The sequence below is a fragment of the Megalobrama amblycephala genome, linkage group LG7, assembly GCF_018812025.1.
Source record: "Megalobrama amblycephala isolate DHTTF-2021 linkage group LG7, ASM1881202v1, whole genome shotgun sequence".
Classification (NCBI taxonomy): Eukaryota; Metazoa; Chordata; class Actinopteri; order Cypriniformes; family Xenocyprididae; genus Megalobrama; species Megalobrama amblycephala.
Window position 1 is genome coordinate 47057693 of NC_063050.1, and position 18977 is coordinate 47076669.

General features: G+C 35.5%; 1 protein-coding gene across 3 annotated transcripts in view; it reads right to left on the bottom strand.

Moving 5' to 3' along the window:
* Positions 1-18977, bottom strand: part of mad1l1 (mitotic arrest deficient 1 like 1) — an 83866-nt gene that overhangs the window by 44335 nt on the left and 20554 nt on the right. For all 3 annotated transcript variants that reach the window (XM_048197833.1, XM_048197831.1, XM_048197832.1), the window contains exons 11-15: positions 15140-15284; positions 10089-10229; positions 8485-8541; positions 8130-8221; positions 5706-5796 (exon numbers count right to left, since the gene is read on the bottom strand). In XM_048197833.1, the coding sequence (XP_048053790.1) occupies positions 5706-5796; positions 8130-8221; positions 8485-8541; positions 10089-10229; positions 15140-15284 (526 nt within the window). The remainder of the gene's footprint in view (positions 1-5705; positions 5797-8129; positions 8222-8484; positions 8542-10088; positions 10230-15139; positions 15285-18977) is intronic.

The window sequence follows — 18977 nt, forward strand, 5'->3', positions numbered from 1 at the left end:
TGCTTTTTATAAAAATAAAAACCATTTTATTGAGTTGGATAACGGTCACTTCATAGTCATACTTAGTGCAGCAGGAATCAGGGTTCACTGTTCACATGACGAGAGTAAGTGACAAGGTGACTGACAAGACCATGGCGAAGGATTCGTTGCATAACACAGCCTAAGAGAAGACAGTTAGTTGATATATATATATATATATATATATATATATATATATATACACACACATACACACATACACACACACACACACACACACACACACACACACACACATATGTAGTATATGTTAATTAGGTTTAATTATAAGCCTGTCAAAAAAGTTAAAAACCTTTAAACAAGATTAATTTGAGAAATACTTGACATTATTTTAATCTATTAATATTTATTTAAATAAATTAAAGGAGTGCATTTAACAGCTAATGGCAATTCACTGCTCTTGAACACTGCTGTGCTTGTTAAGAGTATGCTGTTGAACTTGGTTTCAAGTATTGTGAAATTTTACCACGACTGGTATAGACCAGTGGTTCTCAAACCTGTCCTGGGGACCCCCCACCACTGCACATTTTGCATGTCTCCCTCATCTAACACACCCATTTCAACTCTTGCAGTCTCTACTAATTAGCTGATGACTTGAATCAGGTGTGTTAAATGAGGGTGACATGCAAAATGTGCAGTGGTGGGGGGTCCCTAGGACAGGTTTGAGAACCACTGGTATAGACTACCGAAACGCTAATATTGTGACAATGTTAATGGTTTGAAACGGTGACAACTCCATGCGTACATCTCTCTAACCTTCAAATTAAATAATGTAATACAGCTTGAATCATGAATGAATCATGGACAACAATAACAATACGTGGAAAACTGCAAAGGTTAGCAGTCCTTGAGCCAAAAATAAACAATCTTAAAACTGACAAGTGTGGAGTGGGTTGACATTATTAACTGTATGTGAAGTCGCTTATTTTTACTGTGACACTTGAAGCGTCACAGATAATGGATAGAAGAGGCCTATAAATATTAGAGCCAAAGTCTAAGCACATTAAAAAGACTGAGTGATTGAGAGAGCAGGACGAATGAGTGACGCAGCTCTTGAATTCTAGACTTTTCAGTTTGTATTGGGCTGGCACCAGCGTTGAGGTCTAATGGAGCATGTCTGACTACATTTCAGCCCACTGATCGCATCATCGAGTCAGGAAGTGAAAAGAAAGGATAAATGGATGGGAGGCCACTGATAAATATAGAAGCATCACAAAGATGACGGAAAAGTGACGTGGCTTTACATCTTCCCATTACGTCACTGACTGTAATGTCTAAAATTTTCCTATAACAGGCTGTTTACCCTATAGAGTGCGACAACAGTGCAGTGGAGCAAGGAACTTTAAAGGGCACCTATTATGCCCCTTTTTACAAGATGTAGTATTGGTCTTGGGTATCCCCAGAATGTATTTGTGAAGTTTCAGCACAAAATACCCAAAAGTTAATTTATTATAACCATTTGAAAATGTCATTTTTGGGGCCTGTTTTAAAAAGAGCTGTTTTGGTGTGTACCACCTTAAATATAAATGAGCTGCATATCCCCGCCCTGCCTTTGGATGAGGGCGTAACTTGCATACCTATGGCAATAAATAGTCGTTAGAAGCAGAATGGCTGAGAGTGAGAGACCCGCTGTTTTGTATGGCATTCAGCCGTACATGTTTGAACCGGAATCAGACCCAGATGATGAAGAGACTCCGGCAGCAAGAAACACGCGTCCCCTTTGCAATTATGGATGTGCAACACACACACACACACACACACTGTGAAACGTTTGCGCAATTTTTTGAAACTACAAACACAAATACTGTGATAACGTTTGCTAAGTAAACATACACAGTTTTTAATACAATATCTTTAAAAAAATATATATGTGTGGATACACACTATACAAACAAGGTTTAAATTATATACACAGACATTCTACGACGACGACAACAACTTTAGACGCATTTGTTATTGAATTGGCTGACATCGACTGAAATGACTATTTGCTCAAAAAACATTAAATACACTTACTTCTTCTGGAGGTGACGTTGGATCGCGAACAGTAGGCAACGATCCACACTTGAGGATTAACTTTGAAGCAAGACCTGCTTTGAATTGACCCTCGTTCTCAAAACAGTCAGTCAAAAAATGATTCGCGCAAACATAAACGTATTTTGGAATTTTGAGTGCCGCCTTTCCTTCGTAAATAAAATCCATCCACTGTGTTTTCAGTGGCTCTGATGTCGGAAGTAAGTGAAAACTACTATGTTCATTATTACATCCCACAATAGAACACTTACGTTTCTTAGGAGACATTACCGGCTGTCGTTGAAACAATGGAGGATGGTTGACCGATCACCGAGGGCGGGGTCTATGCCAAAACCAGATTGTCAATCAAACCACGGGGGTGGGGCTTAGCGCAATTCTACGTCACAGTGAGAGCAATCTTAGAACAGGGCGTTCTGAGACAGTGCTTATGAATTATTGGGTGGATTTTTCTCATTCTAGGGTGGTTTTGCTCACACACTGCCAACACACATTTATGGTCAAACACCATGTAAAAGTGAATTTTGCATAATAGGTGCCCTTTAAGGTATGTGCCAATATGGAAATTTAATTTAATAAAATAAATTAAAAACTAAACTACAGCAGTGGCCGAAAACAATGTCTAGAAGGGATATGTGTTTTTAAATGAGCCTATAAATTTGATTAATCAAAATATAAGGAAAATATTTTATATATTTTATTTTAAATATGAGGGAAGAACACACTAAACTTGGTTTAGGTATTCAATCAGTTACTAATATTTTGTTCATTTTCTCTTTTTCTTTTTTTTTTTAATTTTTTTTTTATTACATGTACAAAATTTCTTTGTATGACAGTCTTTGTGATCAGGTTTCTTATAAAATGAAAATATAGCAAATGAGATGAAGTATTTAATTCACTGGATTATGCAAAAACATGGATTGTAATACAACAGTTCAGGTTATTTTATAGTGCAGTGAAGATTTTAGACATACTCCCTTTCCCTAGAATATAAATATAGTGTACCAATGCACAACCATATACCTAAACAACGTAAATATTTAAACAGGATTTATAGTCTGAGTTTCCTCTAAGTGCCTCTACATTATTTATTGACTAACAGAAATAAATAAAAACACTATTATTGTGCTATTATTAAAATATTATTTTTAAAAGCAATCCCCAGCATGCCAAGAGTAATTTGTGCATCCACAGGGGAAAATCATATTATATGTGAAGAGCCATCAAAACTCCTTGTTGACCCATAAGGACCAGTGTTCAGGATTAATTTCGATTCCACTTATCTGGATTTTTTTTCTTCCTTTTCTCAAATACAAGTCCACTTTTTGTCCTAACTATAAGTTGATGGAGAGAAAGAAAAAAAGCAGGATGAGAGTGAGGTGGTTATTGACTGAAGGCAAAAGATGGAAAGGTTTTTCAGTGATTTGAAGAGGACTTGTAAGTATGTGGAGATTTGCAGGCAAACACATTATGTTCTCAAGTGCCGATTTAGGCTTTGGAGAAGAAACACATATACCTGAGTTACTGTGGAAACAAGAGGCAATGCAAGTGTGGCTGTGCATGAACAAAAACGGAGTCTACTGCACATTCATTTTCATTACTGTGTCCTGAAATGGCATATGCCAAGGATAATTTGCTAATTAACAATTAGACCAGCAATTAAGTCATGTTAGTTTAAGGAACAGAGAGAGTGTGATTTGACTGCACCTTTGAAAAAAAGCAAAAAAAAAAAAATTTTTGGGGGGGGGGGGGGGGCTCACTCAAGATAACAAAATTACCTCAACTACAGCATGTAAAAATGAACAATGGAGCTTTAGTATCTGCACTAGCAAAAACACTGTGGAATTGTATAGATACATATCAGCTATGATGATAATACAAACCAAAGTTACTTATTTATTATACAACTCTGGAATACTTTAATCATGACTGGTCAATCACGGCATTCAGATGTCAAATATTTATGAATAATGACCGCTCAACTGAGAAATTGGTCTCATACATACTGCTGTAATGTTCATGTATCTCGTTTCAGTCTGCTGCCTCTCCATTTTTATATAACCCAAGTTAGAATAGCTGATTTGCTAGTATGCTGATTTGATAGCTAAAAGCATGTCTAATCATGAAGTATTATTAACCATCAGACAATCATCAACCACCAATGAGGCCATTTGCCAAGCTTAAATGTGAACTTTGTAATTTTTTTTTCCAGTGTTAAAATACCTCCTTCTATCCCAGTTTAACAGAGACTAGAGATTCATGATTATGACAAATCATAATTGTGGTCTATTTCTCTATACTGTGATCACTGTTATTTATGATAGAACTCATATTAAAATATTATTTGTGTGTGAAGAAACTGCATCCATATTCTTTATGTAGGCTACACATTCAAAACTGAGAACCACAACAGTGTTGCTGAATTACTTCAAAAAACAATTACAGTTAACTCCATATTAGCCTGCTAAACAGCATGAGGTAGGGCTGCTCGATTATGGCAAATATCATAATCACGATTATTGTGTTCATCACTGTAATCACAATTATTTAACATGATTAGGAGTGGGCAAAGTGACCAAAATATTAGTAATTTAAAAAAAAAAAAAAGTCCTCAAAAAATTCTCGAAGAAGAATACAATAAAAAAATACAAAGAAATAATGCTTTACATTTTTCATGTAACACTACAGTATTCAGCTAATAGTCTACTACATAAATCGAAGTAATCAAATGTAAAAATAACACACTGCTTCAATGTATGAATTAAATAAACACCAATTCTTGTTAAAACTACTAAACGTCAAGAGCAGTGTGTTTTTTTATTTTAAGACCAAATGCACAGATCTAATATACTGACATGCATCTGATTTCTTTCAAAACAACATACATTCACTTAAAATGGAAATGAAGAAGTCAGTCAAGTTAACATTATTTAGTAAATGGATTTCCACTAATCACTAATTTGCCCGTGGTACACATACCTTTCAAAAGAGACCAAAACTATGCAAATACATTCCAAACTTGGTCCTGGAGGGCCACTGTCCTGCAGAGTTTAGCTCAAACCCTAATTAAAACACATCCGTACCAGCTAACCAAGGTCTAACTAGGCATACTAGAAACTTACAGGCAGATGTTTTAGAGCTGGTTGGAAACTTTGCAGGACATTGGCCCTCCAGGACCGAGTCTGGACACACCTGATCCAAATGTTTCAAGAACAGCATGCAATTTACTTTAGGTATGCCTTTTCTAGGCATTTAGGCACATTTTTTACAGGGATGCTACGGGATGAAAAGAAAAAAAGATTTTTTGTTATTGATTTTGTAGCAAAGGCACCGCCATCTTGCAGTACTACAACCTGTGAAAAATACAAATTTTCTTTTTATAATCAATGAAACTGTTAAACAACACAAACTATCTGTCAACGCACCTGAAACGGCAACCCACATGAAACTGTGTTTAACATCAGATAAGTTCCCATCATTATAGATGGCCACAGAGCACATATCCAAGTAATTACGAAGTTTGTTGACAATTCTTCACAAGACTTTTCATTATTAATCTTTATAGATTTATTGTTGCATCCCTACTGTAAACATGTTTTAGGCACTGAAAATCTATCAGAAAATGAAAGTATCACCTGTAGGTTATGCCTCTCTAGTCTCATCTCCAGAATGTTGTTTTGCTCTTCCAGCCGCTGGCGTTCTGCCTCCAATTCCTCAATCTTCTGCCTGAAAAAACACACACACACACATATATATATATATATATATATATATATATATATATATATATATATATATATATAATTTTTAGTCCAAATATAATTTAGTCCATAACATAATTTAGTCCATAACCAAATTATTGTCAAAATTTTAAATCACAAAAATAAACCATAAACATATTTCAGTCAAGCATGGTGGAACACAACCATAACAGCAATTATATGTTCAACTCAAGTTCTGGAGGATGACTGCAGAGTAAAACAAGATATAAATTCTAAGAAAACATTTAGGAATTGGGATCTGGGATTTAAAGGTGCCATAGAATTGAAAATTTAATTTACCTTGGCATAGTTAAATAACAAGAGTTCAGTACATGGAAATGACATACAGTGAGTCATAAACACCATTGTTTCCTCCTTCTTATGTAAATCTCATTTGTTTAAAAGACCTCAGAGGAACAGGCGAATCTCAACATAACACCGACTGTGATGCAACAGTCGGGATCATTAATATGTATGACCCCAATATTTGCATATGCCAGCCCATATTCAAGGCATTAGACAACGGCAGGCAGTAGCTATTAACGTCTGGATCTGTGCACAGCTGAATCATCAGACTAGGTAAGCAAGCAAGGACAATAGCGAAAAATGGCAGATGGAGCAATAATAATTGACATGATCCATGATATCATGATATTTTTAGTGATATTTGTAAAATGTGGTTAAAGTTACCATCGTTTATTACTGTATTCACGGAGACAAGAACCGTCGCTATTTTCATTTTTAAACACTTGCAGTCTGTATAATTCATAAACAACTTCATTCTTTATAAATCTCTCCAACAGTGTGTAATGTTAGCTTTAGCCCTTTAGCCACGGAGCACTATCAAACTCATTCAGAATCAAATGTAAACATCCAAATAAATACTGTATTTACATGATCTGATGCATGCATGCAGCATGCATGACGAACATTTTGTGAAGATCCATTTTGAGGGTTATATTAGCTGTGTGAACTTTGTTTATGCAATGTATTATAGAGTCGCGAGCTAGGGGGCGGGGAGCGCGAGGATTTAAAGGGGAAGCAGCCCGAATCAGCGCATATTTAATGATGCCCCAAAATAGGCAGTTAAAAAAAATAATAATAAAAAAAAAAATCTATGGGGTATTTTGAGCTGAAACTTCACAGACACATCCAGTGGACACCTTAGACTTATATTTTGGGCACCTTTAAAAGTGAATCATTTAATAGTAAACAAATAGTCATTAATAAATATTTTCGTTAATTCAGAAAAGTGTTTCATGTAAAATTAAACATATAAGAGCCTATTGTTGAGCCTATGTTATTAATCAAACAAATTTCTGACAAATGAAAAGCAAAAGAACATACCAAATATTAAGAGATTCAGAAATAATGTTAACATTTCTATTCACATTTTCATTCAAATTAATATGCCTCCAAAATGATTTGTAATTAAAACAATTTATATTAAATTAGCAAATAGAAGGATTTTCACTAGTGGTCTCGGACAGATAGTGGAACCTTTTTGAAAGGTTCTATCCTGTAAAATTTCTCAGAAAGTAATTTGGCCATTTTAAAAGCACTGGGCAACATTCAGGTTGGTTTAGTTTCGAAGATTACTATGTGGGGTCTTGGGCTTGTATTCAATACAACAAACATTCAATTAAGGTATAAACAGCTTAGTGAAATGGTTCCAGGAGTGATTAAATTAAATTCTATAGAGAATAATTACAGGATCAAAAAGAAAGAGGGAAAAGGAGGAAGTAGGCACCAAATGAAAGCGTACTTTTCAAGCAAGGCCACAAAAGCTAATGTAGTATAATCACATTTCCATAGTAATTAGGTAATGCAACAGGCCATGAAAAAAACCCACAGACTTCAATTTCACTCAGTCTAAAGCCATGTTCTCAATGCCAGCGACTTACAGTGACAAAGTGCCATGAACATTTCAATGAGAGCTGGCGACTTTCAGTGACATTATTGTAGTGACCAGCAGAAACAGACTTCCATAGATCACAAGTAACCAACAAAGAATAAATAAAAAAAAAAAAAAAAAAAAAAAATTTTTTACATATATATATATATATATATATATATATATATATATATATATATATATATATATATATATATATATATATAAAAAAAATTGCATACAAATTACAATTGTGACTTAATTTTGCACAATGTGACTTTATATCACAGTGTGACCTTGTAAGCTTAAACAGGCTTCCAGAATGAACAGACCAGACATGTGATAAATGTTTTAACACAAATAAAACATAGTATGAAGGTTCATTTATGACATATCTCTGTTACCTGAGAGAGCTGATTTCCTCTGCTGTTGCTAAGGTGGTTTTCTCAGCATTAGACATCTGCTGCTCTTTTAGAGCCTCAAGTTCAGCAGTCACCTGAGCAAGTGATAAAAAACATAATGAAAGACAAAAAGATCAGCACTGTATGTCAAAAACAGTAACTGACTATAAATCTGAGCAAATGAAACACCTGCAGCCTAGTGGCAACGTCTAATATCTTAACTTCTGCCGTATGTGGTTTTTAATTTCTTGCATGCATTATAGCACAAATTTTAATCAATTATTTATGATCGAAACGGTAGCTGACATAATCTTATAAATGCCAAAAGGAAGTTCCCATGGTGATGGATGTGACTTACCATCTGAGCTTGTAATTTGAAGGTGCCTGCTTCCTCCTGGGCTTTAAACAGTTGAGTCTATCAGAGTGAAACAGATTATTCCATAAAAAACAAAAACTAAGATAGAAACCATAAAGTCCTTGATTACAAAGTCATGAGCGCTATCATTGTCAAGAATGTTGTCTAGATACTTGTCCATTGAGACAGGCCAGTCTGCATGAGCAGAGGTCTAGAATTTTTATAACACCAGCAGAGTTTTTTTTAACACATTATAACTTGAGCTTAATAGATCCACACATTTTATAACAAAACCTAATAAATCCAATAAATCTCCTTCCTTATAAAAAAATGTATTACCTCAAATTGTAATAACTAAGTCTCTGCTTATGTCTTGCCAATTTAAACATTCAAGTGATTTTAAACCATTTAGTTTTCATGAGCTCTCTGAGAGACGGTGTTCTGCGCGCTCTCAGCCAAAGCACGCACACAAAGTAGCCTCACAAACAGCATGTGAGTGTCAAATTGAGTTCTTTTCATAGCTTAGTATGCTTGAATATTCGAATACACAAAAAATTGTCAAAATGCCTGTCTTTGGATTATTCTAGATTGAATTTATACAATTAAGCCTATGCAGTTATTTTATATTTGATTTCTATTATTTCTTACCTGAATACTACTCAGTTCATTTGTATCTTTATTCTATTGTAATTATTTGTGCTACTGTTTGTAATTTTTTTTAAAATTTCATTACTGACTCTACTTTTTTTTTGTAAATTTAGTCTGAAATCAAGCTTTGTGCTGTCTGTAAGATACTACAACAATATTACTCCATTATAAAAACCCAAATACATCAAGTGAACAAACATTTAGATGAGATAATTGTAATTTCTTAAAAAAAAAAAAAAATATATATATATATATATATATATATATATATATATATATATATATATATATATAGGGAATTTTCCAAAACAAAGTTCAGGCCCTGAGCTAAAATATATTTAACAATATTTAGCATCATTTTGCCTAACGTTGCCAAGAACCCAACATTTCAAATGTTTATTATAATTATATAAATAAATCAAGGCATGCTTTCCACAATAACATGAGTATATGTGGCCGACCAATATAACAAGTCAAAGCATTAACACGAGATTAAATAAATTATTTATAAAAAAGAAAACATCATTAGCATTCTTAATTTGAAGAAAATGTAATTCTCATTAAACCTCAACAAGTGAAATATCACCCATGAGAGAAACACTGTAATTCATAGAAATAAAAACACCAGGGCAGCAGCAACAGATTCCAGATGCAAGATTACATTCATAAAAAGTGAAAAGGTGTTTAATTACTGAATTATAGTAATTCACGTGTTCCAAATGCACTGACAGTTTGAGAAAAACAATACCTTTTTGTTTTCAATGAAATAAGTGAAGAGCACTGTTGCATAAATATATGAGAATCATCCACACAAATTACAGAAACAGTTACTTATAAAAATGGCTGCAATTAAATATTTTCATTGATTGACAGCCCTTATAACAATATACAGCAACATATACAATCCATGTATTCAAAAGAACTGATTCAGTTAGCTTTATGGGTAATGTAGTTCTCACCTCCATATCAGTGTTGTGAGTCTGGACTTTGTGCAGCATGTCTTCTGCCTCCTTGACCCGGAGCGTGAGCTGAGGGGAGTATTCACTTGTGGCCAGCTCACTGTCATATGACTCTAATATGGCCCTCATTCCGTCGCGCTCCTGACCCACATACAAAAGCACAAGTTTCAATTCCAGAACTCAATTCAGGCCAAGCAAGGTCAGTGCAATACAAAAAGACATCATGCATAAAGTTATCTGCATGGAATCTGAGATGCTTGCTCACCCTACAATAAAAATCAGCATCATCTGTTCATGCTTCTGCAAGTTAAAAAAAAAAAAAAAAAAAAAAAAAAAAAAAAAACTTTCCATATGAAATAATCTGCTCACTGTCTTAATGTAAATTTAATTACTACAGCTTGATTGTGTTTCACTTATTACTGAACTTATTTCACATGCTTTACCGGTCAACCTAATCAATGTAGTACAATTTAATTGGCAGGCATCTGCTGTAATGTCACTGTATTGCTCTAAATACAAGAGGAGAGATGCAAGAAATATTAGAGGAGAATTAATGGGGTGAATGAGCTCCCTTCTGAGTCTGAGTCATCTGTGTAAATATCTCATTTTAGAGTCGATTAAACCGAAATTAAATCTAGTCTAGTCTCTAAAGCCGAAAACAGCAGGATCAATAAAACATTGTGATTCATTATCTGGAGTGTCAACTGAGAATACTAAAACGCCAAGAGATACATGCACATATATGCACCCAAACTAGAAAGGTTCTGAAGGTTAATGTTGAATACAACTTTCACTAACAGACCTTTAACATCAGTTTAAAGAAAAAGTTAAGGATGCATTTGTGGAGCTTTAGTTAAGTTCATTCACGGTAACGATCAATGTGACTGACGTCAGACCATCTATGCAGATTTAGCTGTGAATGTCACAAAAATGTCACATTTCTTCCCAAAATCAAAAGAAAATATACAAAATACATAATATATAAGCCATAGAAATTTTACTGTGAAAATAAATAAATAAATGAAATGCACATACACTCACATTTTGAGAAACTGGAATAATTATTATTTTTTTTTTAACCATTTAAATCCTAATACAATATGGTGCTATGCTGAAATACTTTGTTTATAAATGTACCTTACAATTTAAAGTGTTTTTTGTTTGGTTGGTTGTATTTTTTGCATAGTAATGCAGTAAATGTGTTTAATGGTCATGAAAATGAAGGTTTAATTTTGTTCATCTTTAAAGCACAATAGAATTGTTTTTTTCCCCCTATAAATTTTGGAATTAAATAATGTTTGGAAGATCATATTTATAACAAGTTTTGTGAGATTCATCCAGTTGTTTATCATATCCCTCACTTGTTGTTAACCCCAATAATTTTTAAAACTTTATGTCATAGAAAAAAATTATGTCATAGTACATAGCTCCGTACTACTTTTTAAAGGTCAAAGAGGTATCTGTTTTACTATCTGAAGTCATGAAAAAAAGTTCAGGTCTTTCTTTTAATATGAGTTATACCACCTAAGGGGTTCAACACACTGACACATATCATTATATTCACACACACACACACACACACACACACACACACACACACACACACACACACACACACACACACACACACACACACACACACTTGTACTTCAATACACACGTCTTCAAAAGCTATTTTTCTGCTTTACAATGAAATTCACCCGTGCTGTTATCTTAAACTCACCTCATTCGTCCCACAGATAGCAAACTCTCATTTAGGACTCTATTATTTTGGCACTGGAGTTTCTGTGCTGAAGAGAGAATCTATGTGGGTGAGTGAGTGAGGAAACAAATCTGTGCCGCACTGCAGTTTTTTTTCCACCCCTATGGATCTTCATTTATTGGAGAACTTGGGTCAATGCTACAATAAAACCTTTTTATCATGGCTTTTAATCATAGCTAGAAAACTGTTAATCTTCTGAAGATAGCTGATGCATTTTTCCTGGTTCTACAACAAGGGGAAGCACTAAAGTTGTCAATAATGGTTAGTGACAAACAGCCTCCGAATTTTAGCTTGTCAATTCTATTTGTTTTATGGAACTGTGCATGTGTGTAAACAGGGTTTATCATTATATACAGTACCACTCAAAAGTATGAACACTACTGAACTTTTTATTGATCTTAACTCTTATTCTCAATTTACTGAACAAACTGATTTGATGCATCCACCTTTTACTGAGCACAGTGTACCATCAATGTAATTAACAAATGAACAACAGAGAAATATGAGAGCGTGCTTGCTTATCTTTACTCTTAATTACTTGTTCTGACAGCTCTAATTTTCCATGTGTGTTTAGAGCAGTTTCCAGACTGGAAGGCTGGAGGTGAGGATGCTCAGTGTCTCCAGTGTAGACATTATTACACCCAAACATTGACCTCATTAAAACAAACAGCACCTATTTAGTATATATGATCCTGAGTTTATTGAAGCCTTTGTTAATTACCAATTAACAAAGCTGTTGACAAACAAAGAGCAAGAATATTATTCATATGCACAATTTATCTAAATCTCATCCTAGCCATCCTTTGGAAAGAAGTTCAGGTCAGGAAACAGGACACGTTCTAGATTTCTACAGGAGGTACAGACACCCATACTGTCTATGAGACTGAGGTGGAGACAAAGATAATGGGTCACATCCGACTTTTAATGACTATTTGCCCTCCCTTATCATTTCAAACCCATAAGACCCATAAGATATTCGAAACACAAATTAATGTATTTATACAATCACTTTATATGATGAACAGATTTAATTTAGATTATATTCACATATAAACACTGATCAAAGTACATATGTAAAGCACATTAAAAATGGTGAATGCACTAATAAAATGATTCTGTGGTGAAGAAAATACTACAGAAAAACAAATGTGATTTCTACATGAAAATGTTAGTCCAGGTAAGAATTGAAAAAACAAAGTAAATTCTATATTAGTACTCATTTCAAGCTTGTAGAAATTAAAGCTTAAATATCAACAATATAAAATTAAGTTAAACCTACTAAACTTTTCTGATACTGATGTTCCCATCATGCACTGGAGCATGAATAATTAATAAGGTTGATTTGTTGCTGTTTTCCAGCTGTATTTACACTGTTTTATCATTGCTTTTCTTGTTAGGTTTAGTAACTTACGATTTTGTGACATCTGGAGTTCATTTTGTACTCAAAATGACACATTCACACTCAAAAATGATCCATCTATCGAACGTTACGTCATTGTGTATTGTGTACCAAGTATTTAAGTCTCTGTGTTCGGGTGAGTGCTGCATTACTTCTATTATGTAGATATGGTGTTTTTACAATATATATTGTATTAATTACTTAGATTTTTCTAAGTAAAGCATACACTTTAAAAGCATGGTTTCATTCAATGTTATATTATTTGAGTAAAAAGTTTACTTGCAATTGAAAGACAGAAATCTTTCAGGTTTCGTTAAAAAAATCTTCATTTGCGTTTTCAAGATGTACCATAGTCTTATGGGTTTGGAATGACATGAAAGTGGGTAAATGATGACAGGGTTTTCAGTTTTGGGTTGTTACATTCCACGTACGTTGGTGTTTCCTTTCTGTTTTTCTCTTTTTATCTCTCTTTCTCCCATTCTATCTTTTACTCTGCTATTTCACTCTCAGGGCTCTGACTATTGGATATGTCGCCAGTCATCATCAGGGAGTCGTGACCTCATCCAATCTACTGCCGCAATGCCAGTTTAAAAGCCATCCGGCGTGCTTCATTGACAGATATGCAGTGCATGTGTGTGTATGTGTTCATTTGTTTGGTTATTTATATTTTGTTGTAATTTATCAAATCCAACTCTGTGAATGTGTAAACCTACTACTTGTTACCTTTGTTACATGTGCCTTATGCCACTGTTTGATAGAACTTGATGTTCTTTTGTTTGGGTAAAAGAAAACAGGTAAGCAGATTGCGCGATACACATGGTGCATGTAGTGGCGTTTAATTGTTAGACACATTAAGGAAGGAGTGTGCGCCACCCATAGAGTAAGGCAGTGTACATGGCTTGGGGATTAGACTTAAGGGAAATATATATATTTTTTATTTGTTCTTTAATTAGGCACCACTCAGGTTCCTTTTCCCTGTGTATATGTACTTCATTACATATACTGTAAATAGCTCACACTGCATATCAATCTAGTGGTTTCGGCTTTTTCATCTAAAACCAATATCTTTTGGCACTTATACTGATGTGTCCTGGTTGTTTCTGTCTACCTGTTCACATCCAACAAAGATGCAATATCTGAGTGTTGCAATCTATACCCCTGGATCCTTAAAGTTCATAAAATGGTTGAAATATCCCTTTAAGAAAGCATGACCAGACGGTCCCAGTTTCTGCTCACCAAATAGAAATCATTATAATGTGCTAATTCGGTATATCATATTAGCATAGCAGAACTGAAAATGTGCTACTGAGAATTGTGTATTATTGTCTTATTGACCCTCCACAGCAGAATGTGCTACTAAGTAAGTGTAATACAATACTTTTTTAGTTGTTGATATATTAAGCACACTTACATTACAAAAGATCTGGCTTTAAAACATAAAAAAAAGTATCTATTATTGTAAAGAGAAATATATAATGACTACATATAAATAATATAATGACGTGTGGCTAAGTATGGTATCCCACACTCAGAATTTATGCTGTGCATTTCACCTATCCAGGTGCACACACACAGCAGTGAGTAGTGAACACACACCCAGAGCAGTGGGCAGCCATTTTTTGCTACGGGACCCAGGAAGTGATTGGGAGTTAGGTGCCTTGCTCAAGGGCACTTCAGTTGTGGGTAATGAGAGTGGAAGAGAGCGCTGTTCATTCACTCCCTCCACCTACATTTCCTGCCTGTTACAAGTCCAACTCGCCAACCATTATGCCAAATATAGCCATTATGCACTGGGAAGGCACTGTTTATGAAACTTATAGTATGTTTACAAAATATGAACCCTTTTGTATTGACGAGGTAGCTGAAAATGTTTATTTATATGTTTTTCACCTTGGTGAGAAGGAGGACTCTCTTCTGCAGGCGGCGGACCAGCGAATCCTGGTTCTCTCGTTTCTTCTGTTCTTCTTGAGCTTTAGCGCGCAGTTGAGCGATCTCAGGCAGGAGCTCAGCGCGGGCCTTCTCCACAGAGCGAACGCTGAAAGAGTCAGATAAAAAAATGCCAGAATAACATTAGGATGGAGCAGCTCTGGGGAGAACAAAAAGAACTGCATCCTCTATATCCTGGAAGGTCATTTCCTTATGAATGCTGCCTACTTAGTGTTCACAGCTGAATATACACTCTTTGTTGCTAGGCCATTCTGGGAAATGCTGCACAATGTTTGGAAGACAGTGAGCTATCAGTATGTGTGTGTGTGTGTGTGTGTGTGTGTGTGTGTGTGTGTGTGTGTGTGTGTGTGTGTGTGTACAAATATATGTGCAGTACATGATTTTAATGCATAATGTAGTGTGTTAAGATCTGTGTTGGGGTAATATGAGTTACGTAAATGTAATCAGATTACTTTCAAATAAGTAATGCAGGTTACATTGAAAAACAAATGACAAGATAAACCACATGTTTCATTTTTTTTTTATTGCTGAAGTAAGATTGTTGAACTTTCTTTTCCTGTGTCCTATTCTTCTGCTATGCAGAATGGTAGCACAGCTGCAAGATTCGTTTGAGCTGCGCCCTCTACTGTACAAGCGTGAACTTGCATTTCCTTCAGCCTGAGGCTTAATCATTTCACTTTTGGTGTGAAATGACCTTTTAAATAGAACTTTTTTTTTTGTCATTAAAAAACAAACAAGCAAGTCCAGCCCAGGTGAGAAATAGTAACGTGAAAATAATATGATGCATTATGTTCCATAAAAAGTAACGTCTTTGGCCAGATGACATAACGTTGAACGTACCGCAATTAGTTAATTAATGCAATATTGTAACTGGGGATATCCCAAGCCGATCTCAAGGATCAAGGCCTGCAATCCTAAGCCAGATACTTTATTTTATGTCAGCTGTCATGCAGGTGTCATACAGTAGGTAGGTGGCGGTATGCACCTTCAAATGGGTTTGCCAACCACCATTAAGAGGAAAGTAGACGAAGAAAAGTGCAGGTGTGACGTGTGAGAATCAATGTATCGAATTTGGACTCCGTATCAGCAGATACTCAATATTCAATGACTCGGATCGAGGCACAAAAAAACAAAAAAAAAAATTGTAATGCATTACTTTTAAAAGTAACTTTGCTCAACACTGGTTAAGCGCCCCTGTGCAAATTACCAGTGTCTGTGCATCAAAATTTGCACAATGTTGGTATTCACATTTTTGATTTCACTGCTTTTTCAGTACCCGTATTTTGCCCAATCTTGTGATGTCACTGTTTAAACTAGAATGGACATCAAAACAGTAAGCAAAAAGGCAGCACGTATTTACATGAGAGGAAGCCGTTTGTTTGTGTGTGCATGTGTCTTCTGGAGATAAAGGAAGGATGTTTGATACAGATAGACTCTGACTGGGAGAGCACTTTTCCACTTGACCTTGCAGAGTGAGAGAAATTACCCACAGCAAGAGTTCAATTCCATCAAATTTGCTGCAAAAGTGTGTGCGTGTCTTTGTATCTGCTGGATTAAAGAGAGAGAAAGTGCTAAGACTGTACGGGTGGATGTAATTGTGCTTTCTGGAGTTAGTTGACAAGGGAAATTTGTTTGTTGGGGGGGTGGGTTTATGTGGGCCGGTGTTTGCAAGAGAGAGTCAGCGTGTGTGTATGTGTGCGTGTCCTCATAGCTAAATTGATTAACTCCTCTCATCTCTTCCAGATGCTAACTATCCAGCCCAATTTGAGCTGTAATGAAAATCATCACGGCCTGCCGTGGAGGGTCAATAAGACAATAATGCACAATCTAATCACAAAACCATACTTGTCTCCTATCAATATGACCTCAGCACATACTGAGGCTTATTATGCAAATTGCCTCTATTCATAGTGAATAGGGTAATTGATTTAGTTGGCCCAGTTTCTCAACACAGAAGGAGCAGCTTAATGGAGTGATTCAACCAAGTGGACCGCATGAATGCACGCCAACACACAAACACATGTATGTAAAGCACCTATAAGCACTTGCATTATAATACAAAGAGGGTAATTTCAAGGTCCATCACATTATTCCATTACAGAAATAATTCACACTAGACCAGCCATTGCATTTCTATTTAAATGTTCAAAAATTATGAAAAACAGTCTCAAAAGGAGATAGCAATGCAGTGTTAACTAGGGTGCATCCTTCATATTGATCAACGTCTGGTGCGTTTCTTAGCCTATTTGAGAGAAGATTCACCTACCCACATGTATCCGACATGTAAACCAACCAATCTTGTTTTTATATGTTTATGGGGGACAAAATATGGAATGCATGATATCACAGTAACAAACCTTCATAGTGGCTCATTCACTAATGGCACAGCAGTCTCTGCAATTGATTGTAAAAAAAAAAAACTAGCAGTATGGGTTTTTATACATACAAGATTGAGATTGAGCGGGGCGGCCGATGTTTGCCAATATACATGTAATTAAATTTAATGACGACACAGTCGTATTGCTATGAATCAAGAAAACTGCAACACAAACTGCTCCAGCTGCTCCAGCCTCCAGGTGGCTCTAGTACTTCAAGCCCCATCTTCTGAATAAAAAAGCCAATTGCCAACTGGTAAAGTCTTTGCATCGTAAAGTCATAGTGCCATGCAGCTTCGGTTCCCATAGAAACCCAACCTGGGGCCCACCTAATATATATGATTTTTAGCACTATTTGAACACAAGAAAACCATTTATGACAGTTCATGTCAGATTTCATTGCTGATATAAAATGTTACTTAAATGTGAGTTTGGCTGGCATTTTTTCAGATTTCAGTATTTCCCCATTCAAATTGGTCTCGCAAGACTGAAATAGCTGACTGGAGGCAATGCAAATATGGCTGCAGACTGAATTGGATTCCTTGAAAGGGACTTTGAAAGTAAGCAGCAGAATATATGATACCATTGTGGTCAGATTTTATTCCTGATATGAAATAAGCTATTGGCACATCATTTCAAATTATGACAAACAGCTATGTAGATTAAGGTATTTTCCTGCTCAAGTAGATAGGAGGTGTACTTGCATGCTAGAATTATCTGCAGGGGGCATTAGAAATATGGCCACAGAATAAACTGGCTTAACCTAAAAGGATACTGATAACTTCACTTGATTCAGAAAATGCAGGGATGCAGCTGAAATATTTCCTATTATATTAAGGGTGTGTTCACACTTGTAGTTTGGTTCTCTTGGTCTGGAAAATTATGTCATTAATGACTCACCCTCATGTCGTTCCAAACCCGTAAGACCTCCGTTCATCTTCGGATATTTTAGATTTAGTCAGAGAGCTTTCTGTCCCTCCATTGAAAATGTATGTAAGGTATACTGTCCATGTCCAGAAAGGTAATAAAAACATCATCAAAATAGTCCATGTGACATTAGAGGGTCAGTTAGAAGTTTTTGAAGCATCGGAAATACATTTTGGTCCAAAAATAAGAAAAACTACGACTTTATTCAGCATTGTCTTCTCTTCCGGGTCTGTTGTCAATCCGCGTTCACGACTCCACAGTGACGCTGCTGACGTGTTATCTGGTGCGCCCGAGCTTCGTTTACAGTCTGAGGGAGACGCACACTGTAAACAAAACAACCTTCGCAAATATGTCTAAGGATTTCGACTAGTGATCGACCGATGTATCTGTTTACCGATATTTTTCCCGATATTTAAGCATTTTTCCATAATCGGGTATCGGTTTTGTAATATCGGATTCGCCGATTTACGGCGCCATCT